The sequence below is a fragment of the Dreissena polymorpha genome, chromosome 10 (assembly GCF_020536995.1).
Source record: "Dreissena polymorpha isolate Duluth1 chromosome 10, UMN_Dpol_1.0, whole genome shotgun sequence".
NCBI lineage: Eukaryota > Metazoa > Mollusca > Bivalvia > Myida > Dreissenidae > Dreissena > Dreissena polymorpha.
This window is the reverse complement of record NC_068364.1, coordinates 13336098-13350064: the sequence shown is the minus strand read 5'-3', so window position 1 is coordinate 13350064 and position 13967 is coordinate 13336098. Positions and strand designations below refer to the sequence as shown.

Below are 13967 nucleotides of genomic sequence, written 5' to 3'. Positions count from 1 at the left end.
CAGTGAGAACAGTCTAATCAGGGACTGGATCACACACACCTCACCGTGGCTGTTTACATATAACAGGACAAGTGTAAACAGTGAGAACAGTCTAATCAGGGACTGGATCACACACACCTCGCCACGGCTGTTTACATATATCAGGACAAGTGTAAACAGTGAGAACAGTCTAATCAGGGACTGGATCACACACACCTCGCCACGGCTGTTTACATAAATCAGGACAAGTGTAAACAGTGAGAACAGTTTAATCAGGGACTGGATCACACACACCTCAACACGGCTGATTACATATATCAGGACAAGTGTAAACAGTGAGAACAGTCTAATCAGGGACTGGATCACACACACCTCACCGAGGCTGTTTACATACATCAGGACAAGTGTAAACAGTGAGCAGTCTAGTCAGGGACTGGATCACACACACCTCACCGCGGCTGTTTACATATATCAGGACAAGTGTAAACAGTGAGAACAGTCTAATCAGGGACTGGATCACACACACCTCACCGCGGCTGTTTACATATATCAGGACAAGTGTAAACAGTGAGAACAGTCTAATCAGGGACTGGATCACACACACCTCACCGCGGCTGTTTACATATATCAGGACAAGTGTAAACAGTGAGAACAGTCTAATCAGGGACTGGATCATACACACCTCACCGCGGCTGTTTACATATATCAGGACAAGTGTAAACAGTGAGAACAGTCTAATCAGGGACTGGATCACACACACCTCACCGCAGCTGTTTACATATATCAGGACAAGTGTAAACAGTGAGAACAGTCTAATCAGGGACTGGATCACACATACCTCACCGGGGCTGTTTACATATATCAGGACAAGTGTAAACAGTGAGCACAGTCAAATCAGGGACTGGATCACACACCTCACCGCGGCTGTTTACATATATCAGGACAAGTGTAAACAGTGAGAACAGTCTAATCAGGGACTGGATCACACACATCTCGCCACGGCTGTTTACATATATCAGGACAAGTGTAAACAGTGAGAACAGTCTAATCAGGGACTGGATCACACACACCTCGCCACAGCTGTTTACATATATCAGGACAAGTGTAAACAGTGAGAACAGTCTAATCAGGGACTGGAACACACACACCTTGCCACGGCTGTTTACATATATCAGGACAAGTGTAAACAGTGAGAACAGTTTAATCAGGGACTGGATCACACACACCTCACCATGGCTGTTTACATATATCAGGACAAGTGTAAACAGTGAGAACAGTCTAATCAGGGACTGGATCACACACACCTCACTGCGGCTGTTTACATACATCAGGACAAGTGTAAACAGTGAGCACAGTCTAGTCAGGGACTGGATCACACACACCTCACCGCAGCTGTTTACATATATCAGGACAAGGGTAAACAGTGAGAACAGTCTAATCAGGGACTGGATCACACACACCTCACCGCGGCTGTTTACATATATCAGGACAAGTGTAAACAGTGAGAACAGTCTAATCAGGAACTGGATCACACACACCTCACCGCGGCTGTTTACATATATCAGGACAAGTGTAAACAGTGAGAAAAGTCTTATCAGGGACTGGATCACACACACCTCACCGCGGCTGTTTACATATATCAGGACAAGTGTAAACAGTGAGAACAGTCTAATCAGGGACTCGATCATACACACCTCACCGCGGCTGTTTACATATATCAGGACAAGTGTAAACAGTGAAAACAGTCTAATCAGGGACTGGATCACACACACCTCACCGCAGCTGTTTACATATATCAGGACAAGTGTAAACAGTGAGAACAGTCTAATCAGGGACTGGATCACACATACCTCACAGGGGCTGTTTACATATATCAGGACAAGTGTAAACAGTGAGCACAGTCAAATCAGGGACTGGATCACACACCTCACCGCGGCTGTTTACATATATCAGGACAAGTGTAAACAGTGAGAACAGTCTAATCAGGGACTGGATCACACACACCTCGCCACGGCTGTTTACATATATCAGGACAAGTGTAAACAGTGAGAACAGTCTAATCAGGGACTGGATCACACACACCTCGCCACGGCTGTTTACATATATCAGGACAAGTGTAAACAGTGAGAACAGTCTAATCAGGGACTGGAACACACACACCTTGCCACGGCTGTTTACATATATCAGGACAAGTGTAAACAGTGAGAACAGTTTAATCAGGGACTGGATCACACACACCTCACCATGGCTGTTTACATATATCAGGACAAGTGTAAACAGTGAGAACAGTCTAATCAGGGACTGGATCACACACACCTCACCGCGGCTGTTTACATACATCAGGACAAGTGTAAACAGTGAGCACAGTCTAGTCAGGGACTGGATCACACACACCTCACCGCAGCTGTTTACATATATCAGGACAAGTGTAAACAGTGAGAACAGTCTAATCAGGGACTGGATCACACACACCTCACCGCGGCTGTTTACATATATCAGGACAAGTGTAAACAGTGAGAACAGTCTAATCAGGAACTGGATCACACACACCTCACCGCGGCTGTTTACATATATCAGGACAAGTGTAAACAGTGAGAAAAGTCTTATCAGGGACTGGATCACACACACCTCACCGCGGCTGTTTACATATATCAGGACAAGTGTAAACAGTGAGAACAGTCTAATCAGGGACTGGATCACACACACCTCACCGCAGCTGTTTACATATATCAGGACAAGTGTAAACAGTGAGAACAGTCTAATCAGGGACTGGATCAAACACACCTCATAGCGGCTGTTTACATATATCAGGACAAGTGTAAACAGTGAGAACAGTCTAATCAGGGACTGGATCACACACACCTCACCGAGGCTGTTTACATATATCAGGACAAGTGTAAACAGTGAGAACAGTCTAATCAGGGACTGGATCACACACACCTCACCGCGGCTGTTTACATATATCAGGACAAGTGCAAACAGTGAGAACAGTCTAATCAGGGACTGGATCACACACACCTCACCGCGGCTGTTTTCATATATCAGGACAAGTGTAAACAGTGAGAACAGTCTAATCAGGGACTGGATCACACACACCTCACCGGGGCTGTTTACATATATCAGGACAAGTGTAAAAAGTGAGAACAGTCTAATCAGGGACTGGATCACACACACACCTCACCGTGGCTGTTTACATATATCAGGACAAGTGCAAACAGTGAGAACAGTCTAATCAGGGACTGGATCACACACACCTCACCGCGGCTGTTTTCATATATCAGGACAAGTGTAAACAGTGAGAACAGTCTAATCAGGGACTGGATCACAAACACCTCACCGCGGCTGTTTACATATATCAGGACAATTGTAAACAGTGAGAACAGTCTAATCAGGGACTACATTTTCAGCTTTTATGGGTTGTTGTTTTTTTAATAAATTTTTTCTTCTTAGAAAAACTCCAGTCTAGGCAGACTGCACAGGCTAATCTAGGACAAAACTTAAAGCAGATTCATTAAGCCCTGTTTTCCCACAGCAAGGCTCATATGTTTGTACTGTTAAAGATGAACCTGACAAATGATGGTCACTAACAGCCTTAATGTGGTTGCAGATTCAGTCTTGTTTCCTGGTTATTAACAATTCAACACATCCATTTCCTGTTATTACAATACGTTAATGTCCTAATGACTAATTTCTAGCTTGCAATAACAAGGGGACCTTGATGATCAGGAAATGCTCGCCTGACAAACTTAAGTTTAGAGGTATAATACTTCAGACTTCTGGTTAAGAACTACTATTGACAACAGGCATAATATGAACATATCTTGCTATGTTAATATATATACATGTAGAACATTTCACATCAAAACTCTGGTTTTGCCACTTTTGGCCTCAGAGGATAATAGGAATAATCTTATTAGAGGACCTCTTTGTTATGTTAAAAAGTAAGAGATATATGAGCTGTGTCCTTCCATAGGAGAAAACTTTCAAAGTTATTTTGCTAGTCTATATACAAGAGCACCGCATAACGGGTGCCACGCTCGGCTACGGGTGCAGTTTTGAATAAATGAAAGCTTGTCAGAATTCAAAAAAATTTAAGAGGTAACAGTGACCTTGACCTTTGACCTAGTGACCCCAAAATGGGTGTGGCGTGTAGAACTCATCAAGGTGCAACTACATATGAAGTTTCAAAGCAGTAGGTGGAAGTATTTTGATTTTAGAGCCAATGTTAAGGTTTCAGCACGACGCGGACGTAGGACGGCAGATGTTGGACGATAATCAGGCTATGACAATACCTCAGGTTTTCTCAGAAAACGCAAAGCTAATAATAACATGTGACACCAAGGGCATTTCCATTTTTACCCCAGTGACAGAGTTTGACTTTTTTTTATAGTAACCATTATCTGATGTTACATACTAAACATTAGGGATGGCAATGAATATTGTAATAATTGTTTGCTCTTTGAATACCCACTTCATAATTTATGTAAATATGAGTTTCAGTTCAGTATAGTATGCGTCACTATTATCCCCTAATTACAAACAATCCATCCCTCCAAGGTACTCGAGTATACTGAATAGATGTCAAAAATTGATAATCATCCTATTATTGTGTTGGTGACAGTTGACTACCATTTAATCCCTTAGCGCTAAATTTTGACAACAATTTGTAATCCCTTAGTGCTAAAATGGGTCTATTATCAAGCACATAAACCATGATTAAGTTCAAATAAAACATGCTTTTGGGTAATTATCTTTAATCATTTATCACTTTCGAAAATAACCTGTGCCGCAACACTACTATTAAAAGCCATTACACCATGAAGATCTTATAAATAATAATGCAACGTAAAACTTATCCCCCATATAAACAGTTTTCCGTTTATAATCCACAAGATCTCATGTTTTTCTAGTGTCCTGGCATATTTAATAGTTTTTCTGTATTGCTGTGATATCGCTATCAGATTGATGTAAACAATACATACCTGCCAGAGCACAGGCACCTTGACTCACACGTCCTCTTGATATCAGATTGATGTAAACAATACATACCTGCCAGAGAACAGGCACCTTGACTCACACGTCCTCTTGATATCAGATTGATGTAAACAATACATACCTGCCAGAGAACAGGCACCTTGACTCACACGTCCTCTTGATATCAGATTGATGTAAACAATACATACCTGCCAGAGAACAGGCACCTTGACTCACACGTCCTCTTGATATCAGATTGATGTAAACAATACATACCTGCCAGAGAACAGGCACCTTGACTCACACGTCCTCTTGATATCAGATTGATGTAAACAATACATACCTGCCAGAGAACAGGCACCTTGACTCACACGTCCTCTTGATATCAGATTGATGTAAACAATACATACCTGCCAGAGAACAGGCACCTTGACTCACACGTCCTCTTCATATCAGATTGATGTAAACAATACATACCTGCCAGAGAACAGGCACCTTGACTCACACGTCCTCTTGATATCAGATTGATGTAAACAATACATACCTGCCAGAGAACAGGCACCTTGACTCACACGTCCTCTTCATATCAGATTAATGTAAACAATACATACCTGCCAGAGAACAGGCACCTTGACTCACACGTCCTCTTGATATCAGATTGATGTAAACAATACATACCTGCCAGAGAACAGACACCTTGACTCACACGTCCTCTTGATATCAGATTGATGTAAACAATTCATACCTGCCAGAGAACAGGCACCTTGACTCACACGTCCTCTTGATATCAGATTGATGTAAACAATACATACCTGCCAGAGAACAGGCACCTTGACTCACACGTCCTCTTGCCTATCAGTCTCCTGAAATGGAAGTACAACAACTTCTATCTTTGCATTAAAAACAAGAGATGTGTTTGTCAAACACAATGCCCCCTTCTGCGCCGCATGAAACCATATATTTGACCTTTGACCATTCACCACTCATAATGTGCAGCTCCATGAGATACACATGCATGCCAATTATCAAGTTGATATCTTCAATATTGCAAAAGTTATGACCAAGGTTAAAGTTTTGGGACAAACACACACATACAATGACAGACAGACAAGCCAACAACAATATACCCCCGATCATTTGATCCGGGGACATAAAAATTGAAAATACAACTGATCAAAACATATCATACATACAAATCATGATTGCAATAGTACTTGCTTTTACCATATATGTTTATATGATTTATTAAAAATGTCTTGATGCTTGTGGTACGTACTTAAACTCAAGTTCAAACACTGAGCCCCCACTGTCGCTGCACACCGCTAGTACAAGACTGTCTGTGAACTGAAATGAACATAAACAATTAGACATTCATCAACAAATTACAGTCGAAACCCGATGGCTCTAACTCGTCATGACCGGCAACAATGTTTCGAGCCATCCGGAATTCGAGCCATCCGATTTCTTATAAACTTTTGTTTACAAACAAGTCTGCAGTACATTTTCACGTGCAGTTGAAGAGTACACACATTGCTTAAACTCCCTACTACTTCGCGCTACTTTCTGCTTTTGAATTAATAAGAACCAGATATAAACTTAATACTTTTATGTACTAATATTTTAAATAGCTACAAATACAATCAAACAAATATCCTATAGTTAATTATATCAGCACATTTAAACGTAGCACATCTCTGGTAACACAGGGCACTAAGGAACAAAACATCAGCACTATATACATGTACACATCATTTACATAAAAGACAGTACTACATTTATTGATTTATTTATATTTTTTTAAGAAAGACATTTTGTCTGTCTGTGTTGGGTTCCTTAGCTGTTGTTGAGAAATGAAGCTATCTATTACATCTAGAGCTGTAACGATTCACACATCATTCGATTAGATTCGATTTCGATACCAAGTGGTCCGATTCGATTAGTTTCGATTCGATTCAAATTAAACTATACGCTGCTTATTTTGCAAACTAGTTCATGTTTGGTTTGCACAGAGCATGAATTAATATGTCTTGTATTTGTTAATAACTTATTATGTTGTGAATTTAAAGCGCTTATTTTTTTTAATAAAATTTAAAAACGCAACATTTATAAGTAACAAATTTATTGAACAAAACTTCCTGTTGAGTTATTCTTAAATAACATAAAATGCACAATGTATCACATGTGTTTAACAGAAAACAAAAACAAAAACATGTTAGTATATAAACAACTCCCAGTTGACTTCTTAACAGAATGCACACAGTTTAGTAAACAAACTAATTGGGTAACTTACGTCAACAAAACACGTTTTTCAAGTTGCTTTTGCATCAAACCTTCGCAAAACCCGAAATGTTCCCATATTTTAGATTTTAATTTTGACGGTGAGTCTTTCGGCGTGGTTGAAGAAGCCATTTTACCGGCTGATGTAATGCTCAGCATGTTATTCATTCATTCATTGGATGCCATATTGGCTATTGACCAATCATAAGATGTATTACAAATGACAAGAACGTTTAGACGAAGGATTTGGAAAGTAAGGTTTATAAATGCGGATCAAACGGGATTGCAGTGAATCGAATCAAAATTTGCCGTATTGGTATCGAAATCGAATCGGCGGCGCTGAACCGGTTTTTCGATGCATCGAACCAAATCGTTACAGCTCTAATTACATCCAGTTGAGACTGAACATGCTGTGAGTTTTCGCACTTCTCAAGATAATTTCTGATTACATTACTTCACACAAAAAACGCCAGACTTTATACAAAATATCATCTTTTACTCAAATCAATTAACGATTGAGTCGATAAAATGTTTGCCACCGGTGTTAAATCATTTATTGCATGCCTTTAATCAAGCAGTCCTGATTGATTAACAGTTTATGCGACCCAAACCGAGTTCCAGCCATCTGAACAATCAAACGTGTGAAAACTGTGACCGGAACTGTGAAAACAGTTCGAGCCATCCAATAATTCGAGCCTTGCGAATTCGAGCCATCTGAAAACAATTTATATGAATATATAGCAATATAAAATCGGTGCTTTGATTAGAGTTCGAGCCAACCGGAAATTCGAGCCAAGTAAGTTCGAGCCATCGGGTTCCAACTGTATGTCTGACTTGAGGCAACTTTACTGCATTAGTCAATGAATAAAAATAAGCATAATAAACACAACAAAGTGCTCCAGCTAAATGTGAGTCTGAAATTCAAAACAAGGCACAAACATATGCAACTGAATAAATTAACATTATTTATTGTTTCCAAATGGCAATAAATAAGATATGTCAAATAAAGAATTTCTACAAATCCTATGTAGAGCACAGACTTTCCATGCATATATGGTAGGCACCATGGAGCTTCAGAACCATTTGGTAGAATTGACTGCAAAATGTTATTATAATTAAAGAAATCTAAAAATGACAAAGCAACCCTTATACAGAATACACATGGACTCAAACATAAAATGAATACATAACACCAATACTAACTATTTTGGTAAGAAAGCTAGGCCACGACTTTTATATTTCTTGGTTTACAAAACCGCCGACCCTAATTTTTGGAAAATGGGAAAAAAAATAAAATCGGAAAATCGTCTTTTTTTTAAATATTTTATTCCCGACCGCACTGCAAAACGAGCGAAACGAGAAAAAAAACGATCCGGTTTGAGTACGGTTGCGAATAAAATCAAGTAAGTACAATCAACGATTGGTTCACATATATTCAATTGCAGAGATCGGGATATTTTTCAATGTGACACATTATGTACCAGTCCTTTTATGGGCACTTCTCAAAATTTATTTCGGGTAAAAATTACAGACAATAAGAAAATCAGCGTCAGTCAAATGTCGACCCCATCAAAGTTTATTTCCGTGTCTGTGACGCAACTATATTGTTTAACATGTTAATTATATTAAACAAACCCGATAGTATTTGATAATTAGTATAAATAATCCAATAAAACACTGCCATTATTTACGATATATGTGTTTAGGAATTTTGTAAACACGTCCGCCATAGTTTATAGGAACTGTACAGAAAGTTTGGAAATCGGAACAAATCGGTATATCTCGGAAAATCATTGATAAATGTATTTGTCGTTTCAACGCTTTGGGCCGAGTAATTTCGGCAAATCGGAACTCAACTTGTGTAAAACACTAGCTCAATTAACCGTTAAACTCCGCCTCCGTTCTCTGCAAAAGATTCGAAGGCGGAGCTATGCACGTGCTTTTATTAAATTGGAGGATTGCAATTGAGAACCAAACATACAATTGATTCGGCATGTTGATTGCTAGACAAAGGAAGCCAATTTTTTCGGCGCGAAATTTGTCGCTTTATTGCTTCCGACAAAACGGCTTTCCTTTGATGACGTCAAACTGTCAATTCACACAGACTGCACATTTTCGGAAGACTTTAACCGACTCCTTGTTTACAATTCCAGTAAAAAAACCACTTGCTAACATTAAACTTTGGATTAAATTATCAAAATAAAGCAAAAGCGAAGTTGACAAATATGATTAAATTAATTCGCGTCAGTTCAAATAAGACGTTTTGCGTTGTAAATCAACGAGTTTTCATGACAACAACAACTTTGACAAACATTACCGCGACGACGCATGGATCGATCTACCTCGATTTTTTTTCATGTACGATCTCATAAGTCGAGTAAGAGCAAACACATACCGGGTAATTTGTGTATGAGTAGTTTATCTTGTATAAGATTTATGCAACGGGCATCGCATTGCGTAATGGTGCGCATCCAATTATGGAAATGAAGCGCAGTTTTTCGTTTTAATGGGAGAAGAACGCATGTCATGTAATGCAGTGTTTAAAATTGCCTGATGTTACATAATGTGCTGTTAGGACTCATTTTATTTGAAGATATAGATGTGTTTCATTGCATAATTTGATTTTTTGTCTCTGTGTTTAAGGTTATAAAAGATATGTTGTCTTTGTTCTGATGTTATTAGTATTAACTTTTTTTTCCAATGATGTTTTTTTTTTTTTTTTTTCGACCGCCCGATGGACCATTTTCAAAATAATTTTTGTAAACCAATAAAAAAAAAAGTCGTGGCCCTATTGGTAAACCTTGATATGGAGCACAGATGTACCGGGTAGATGGGCGTCAGTGATAGTACGTATCATGTAAGCCTATTCAGAAAGCTTATGGTAAACCTTGATATGGAGCACAGCTGTACCGGATGGATGGGCGTCAGGGATAGTACGTATCATGGTAAGCCTATACAGAAAGCTAATGGTAAACCTTGATATGGAAAACAGCTGTACCGGGTGGATGGGTGTCAGTGATAGTACGTATCATGTAATCCTATACAGAAAGCTAATGGTATACCTTGATATGGAGCACAGCTGTACCGGGTGGATGGGTGTCAGTGATAGTATGTATCATGTAAGCCTATACAGAAAGCTAATGGTATACCTTGATATGGAGCACAGCTGTACCGGGTGGATGGGTGTCAGTGATAGTACGTATCATGTAATCCTATACAGAAAGCTAATGGTATACCTTGATATGAAGCACAGCTGTACCGGGTGGATGGGCGTCAGTGATAGTATGTATCATGTAAGCCTATACAGAAAGCTAATGGTATACCTTGATATGGAGCACAGCTGTACCGGGTGGATGGGTGTCGGTGATTGTACGTATCATGTAAGCTTATACAGAAAGCTAATGGTAAACCATGATATGGAGCACGGCTGTACCGGGTGGATGGGCGTCAGTGATAGTACGTATCATGTAAGCCTATACAGAAAGCTAATGGTAAACCATGATATGGAGCACGGCTGTACCGGGTGGATGGGTGTCAGTGATAGTACGTATCATGTAAGCCTATACAGAAAGCTAATGGTATACCTTGATATGAAGCACAGCTGTACCGGGTGGATGGGCGTCGGTGATAGTACGTATCAGCTTGCCATTGGTCAGGTCCCACATAGTGATCTGCATAGGACAGATTAGCAACAGTCAGTACAGATTATACTTTTCAGTTGTGCTCTGGGAAAACGGGGCTTACTGCATCTGTGTAAAGTGCTGTCCAAGATTACCATGTGCAGTCTGCAAAGGCGTATCAGGGACATCACTTTTCACCTGGATTTTTGTTAAAAAGACAATTCCTCAAATTGGAGAAGTGTTGTCCCTGTCAATTGCAAAAGGTCCTGTTTAGAGAAGTGTTGTCCCTGTCCATTGCAATAGGTCCTGTATAGAGAAGTGTTGTCCCTGTCCATTGCAATAGGTCCTGTATAGAGAAGTGTTGTCCCTGTCCATTGCAATAGGTCCTGTATAGAGAAGTGTTGTCCCTGTCCATTGCAATAGGTCCTGTATAGAGAAGTGTTGTCCCTGTCCATTGCAATAGGTCCTGTATTGAGAAGTGTTGTCCCTGTCCATTGCAATAGGTCCTGTATAGAGAAGTGTTGTCCCTGTCCATTGCAATAGGTCCTGTATAGAGAAGTGTTGTCCCTGTCCATTGCAATAGGTCCTGTATTGAGAAGTGTTGTCCCTGTCCATTGCAATAGGTCCTGTATAGAGAAGTGTTGTCCCTGTCCATTGCAATAGGTCCTGTATAGAGAAGTGTTGTCCCTGTCCATTGCAATAGGTCCTGTATAGAGAAGTGTTGTCCCTGTCCATTGCAATAGGTCCTGTATAGAGAAGTGTTGTCCCTGTCCATTGCAATAGGTCCTGTATTGAGAAGTGTTGTCCCTGTCCATTGCAAAAGGTCCTGTATAGAGAAGTGTTGTCCCTGTCCATTGCAATAGGTCCTGCTAGAGAAGTGTTGTCCCTGTCCATTGCAATAGGTCCTGTATAGAGAAGTGTTGTCCCTGTCCATTGCAATAGGTCCTGTATAGAGAAGTGTTGTCCCTGTCCATTGCAATAGGTCCTGTACAGAGAAGTGTTGTCCCTGTCCATTGCAATAGGTCCTGTATTCCCAGAGCAGGGCTCATTTGACCTACATAAGTTTCATAAACCTAGTACTTTCTTGTTATTGATGGATGCAGATTTTAGCTTCCACTTTTTTCTGTAACCATAACAACAATAGGTTTTTTCTTACAAGAAACATTTAAAAAGTACACAATCATGATTCTTGGAAAAGTTTGGTGAAAATTGCATGCAAAATAAAACATTTGTGCAGAGCTTTTATATTTATTATAAAAAAATGGGCAATAATTCATTAACAAATAACTCACGCCCACACTAACGATTACCATTTCAATCTCTCTATACCTTTAAGCGAGGGATGATTAGGACTTTGAACTCAAGGATTTGCCTTAACCTCGAAAGTTGTCACACGTTTCTAGTGTCAACCAAACTTCTCAAATAGATTTAAAAAAATCCTTAAGTAAATTGGGATGTTATGGTCGAAGTTTGAAGTTTTTAAATAAATACCTCCCCCTTCAAGGAACTACCTCAACCCACACCACACATGCCCCCCCCCCCCCCCCCCCTCCCCTATAGACACTGACCTGTCCCCTTGCAAAGCCACTGAGGAGTCGTGTACAGTCATTATTGAAGCTGAGAGCTGATACTGCCCCATACTGGGACCCTACAGCCGTACTTCCAAGGCACCATTTCAACACTTGCTGTGGGTCTGCAATAACAAAGAACAAGAGATGTCTGTTAAAATTTTCCACAGATATACAGAGGTCTAAGGCCAAGGTCACCAGGACATGCAATACTGTGAAACCATTATTAATGGTCAGGTATTAATTTTCGTGTATTTCGTCAGTCGACCGATTGACGAATTCAAGATCCTAAAGAACAATCATGTCCCATATTTGAACAAAATAAAGACTGAATTACCGAAGGCACGAGGCATTAAAATCCAACATAATCCACGCATACATACTCCGAATGTTTTGTAATCGAGATAATCCGGTTTTGACACAAACGGGTGTAGATTACACAGTGTACTTAACTGAGATTTGACATTGCTGTAAAACGCGAGTGCATTACAGCTGTATCGACTGCAATGACTTCGTTTAGGTAGAATAGTAATGATTAGCGCTAATTATTAACAACTGTATTACCAATTGTGTGCATTGTGTTTTTCAGTGTTGTTGCAGATTATACAGCCTCCACGCAGCAGATCCGGATCAAAGACAATTAACGAAATTAAAAGATGATGATGTGTGATCAACACCTGACTGATATACATTCTCCGCATTGATTACAAATAAATACAGACCATATTAATTTGTGTTTGGTTGTTCGCGTTTAGATACAATAAGGTGTGAAAATAGCTTGTGTTTCACTTATGGGCTATCAATCTTTTTAATAATTGACAACTTTGACAAATTTAACGAAACATCTTTCAAATCATTTTCTTTGTAGCAATTGAAAACGTGACAGGTAAAGAGAAATTAGCAATTATGACAATAAGTTCCATCGAAACGTAGAGTAATTGTTTACAGAAATTCACTTTCATTTTCGCGCGATTCTCAGAAAATCATGGGGAAGCACAAATGACTGAGTATGACACAATAAAACATTGCTTTGTATCATATTGCATTCAATCTTATTCAAGCTCACTCGTCCCTTGGTTGTTACAATTAAATCTGAACTCTGTCCTATGAAACCGCTGTCCCATAATGCAGTGTTAATTATACACTTCTGAACAAGATGTGTTTGTGAAACACAATGTCCCCCTAAATGATGTTTGACATTGTAGGATGACCTTGACCTTGTGAAGGATGACCTTGACCTTTCACCACTCAAAATGTGCAGCTCCATGAGATACACATGCATGCCAAATATCAAGTTGCTATCTTCAATATTGCAAAAGTATTCATAAAATAAGCGATTTGGGCCACATATATTTGACCTCTGACCTTGAAGGATGACCTTGACCTTGACCTTTCACCACTCAAAATGAGCAGCTCCATGAGATGCACATGCATGCCAAATATCAAGTTGCTATCTTCAATATTGCAAAAGTATTCATAAAATGGCGATTTTGGCCACATGTAATTGACCTCTGACCTTGAAGGATGACCTTGACCTTGACCTTTCACC

General features: G+C 39.7%; 1 protein-coding gene and 1 long non-coding RNA gene across 4 annotated transcripts in view; one reads left to right on the top strand and one right to left on the bottom strand.

The window, feature by feature from the left end:
- The window catches only part of LOC127847141 (vacuolar protein sorting-associated protein 8 homolog), a 98588-nt gene that overhangs the window by 69648 nt on the left and 14973 nt on the right, over window positions 1-13967 (bottom strand). For all 3 annotated transcript variants that reach the window (XM_052378817.1, XM_052378818.1, XM_052378819.1), the window contains exons 7-10: window positions 12419-12543; window positions 10815-10901; window positions 6230-6297; window positions 5766-5816 (exon numbers count right to left, since the gene is read on the bottom strand). In XM_052378817.1, the coding sequence (XP_052234777.1) occupies window positions 5766-5816; window positions 6230-6297; window positions 10815-10901; window positions 12419-12543 (331 nt within the window). The remainder of the gene's footprint in view (window positions 1-5765; window positions 5817-6229; window positions 6298-10814; window positions 10902-12418; window positions 12544-13967) is intronic.
- Window positions 11199-11566, top strand: LOC127847161 (uncharacterized). The gene is made up of 3 exons (XR_008033850.1): window positions 11199-11313; window positions 11354-11433; window positions 11474-11566. It is a non-coding gene; the product is annotated as an uncharacterized LOC127847161 (long non-coding RNA).